The sequence below is a fragment of the Gavialis gangeticus genome, unplaced genomic scaffold (assembly GCF_001723915.1).
Source record: "Gavialis gangeticus isolate Ggan-Ray unplaced genomic scaffold, GavGan_comp1, whole genome shotgun sequence".
Taxonomy (NCBI): domain Eukaryota; kingdom Metazoa; phylum Chordata; order Crocodylia; family Gavialidae; genus Gavialis; species Gavialis gangeticus.
Window position 1 is genome coordinate 5,436,297 of NW_017729020.1, and position 786 is coordinate 5,437,082.

Genomic DNA, 786 nt, shown 5'->3' on the forward strand with positions numbered 1-786 from the left:
ACAGCCCCCTGACACCCCCCACTTCTGCTGGTGCCCTTCACTCCTGACCTGCAACCCTACTCCCCCACCCCACCTCCCCATGCCCATCACTCCCAAACTACAGACCCCTGCCACCCTTGATCCTGCTGGTGCCCCTCCCTCCTGATTTGCAGACCCCTGCCCTCTCCAACCCTGCCAATGCCCCTCACTCCTGACCTGCAGCCCCCTGGCTCTAAGGGACTGGAAAGGGAGAGGCTCCCTGTGCCCCGCAATAGTAGTAGTAGCAGGACTGTTGCTCCCTAGGGGTACCACGGTGGCCAACGGGGAGGCACTGGGAATGACAGAGGCACGGGCGGCAGCAAGGAGCCTGGCGGCTCGGCTCTATCACCTGGATGGCTTCAAGAGGTCCCAGGTGGCCTCATACCTGCGGAAGAAGTAAGGACCCTCCCCCCCACGAAACCTGCCCCCTCAGCTGTGACTGCCCCCCTGGGGGCTGGGAGCTGCCCCCTACCAGCCAGAAATCACCCTCCTGGAGGGCTGGGAACTGCCCCCCCATCTGGGAACTTCCTCCCCAGCCACAACTGCTCCCCGGGGCAACTTAGAATTGTCCCCACAACCGAGAACTGCGCCCCGGGGAGCCGGGAGCTGCCCCTAGCCCCACGATACCCCTTGCTGTTTGCCATAGCACCGCGTTCAGCCAGGCCGTGGCCGAGGAGTACGTGGCCTTTTTCCACTTCTCAGGGCAGAGCCTGGACCAGGCGCTCAGGTAGGCACTGGCTCATCCCCCCCCCCCCCCCCCCCGGGGGG

The 786-nt window shown here is 65.3% G+C and overlaps 1 protein-coding gene across 1 annotated transcript in view; it reads left to right on the plus strand.

The window, feature by feature from the left end:
- The window catches only part of LOC109295454 (PH and SEC7 domain-containing protein 4-like), a 22,552-nt gene that overhangs the window by 3,382 nt on the left and 18,384 nt on the right, over nucleotides 1-786 (plus strand). The window contains exons 5-6 of the mRNA XM_019514306.1: nucleotides 283-414; nucleotides 665-745. Coding sequence (XP_019369851.1) covers nucleotides 283-414; nucleotides 665-745 — 213 coding nt within the window. The remainder of the gene's footprint in view (nucleotides 1-282; nucleotides 415-664; nucleotides 746-786) is intronic.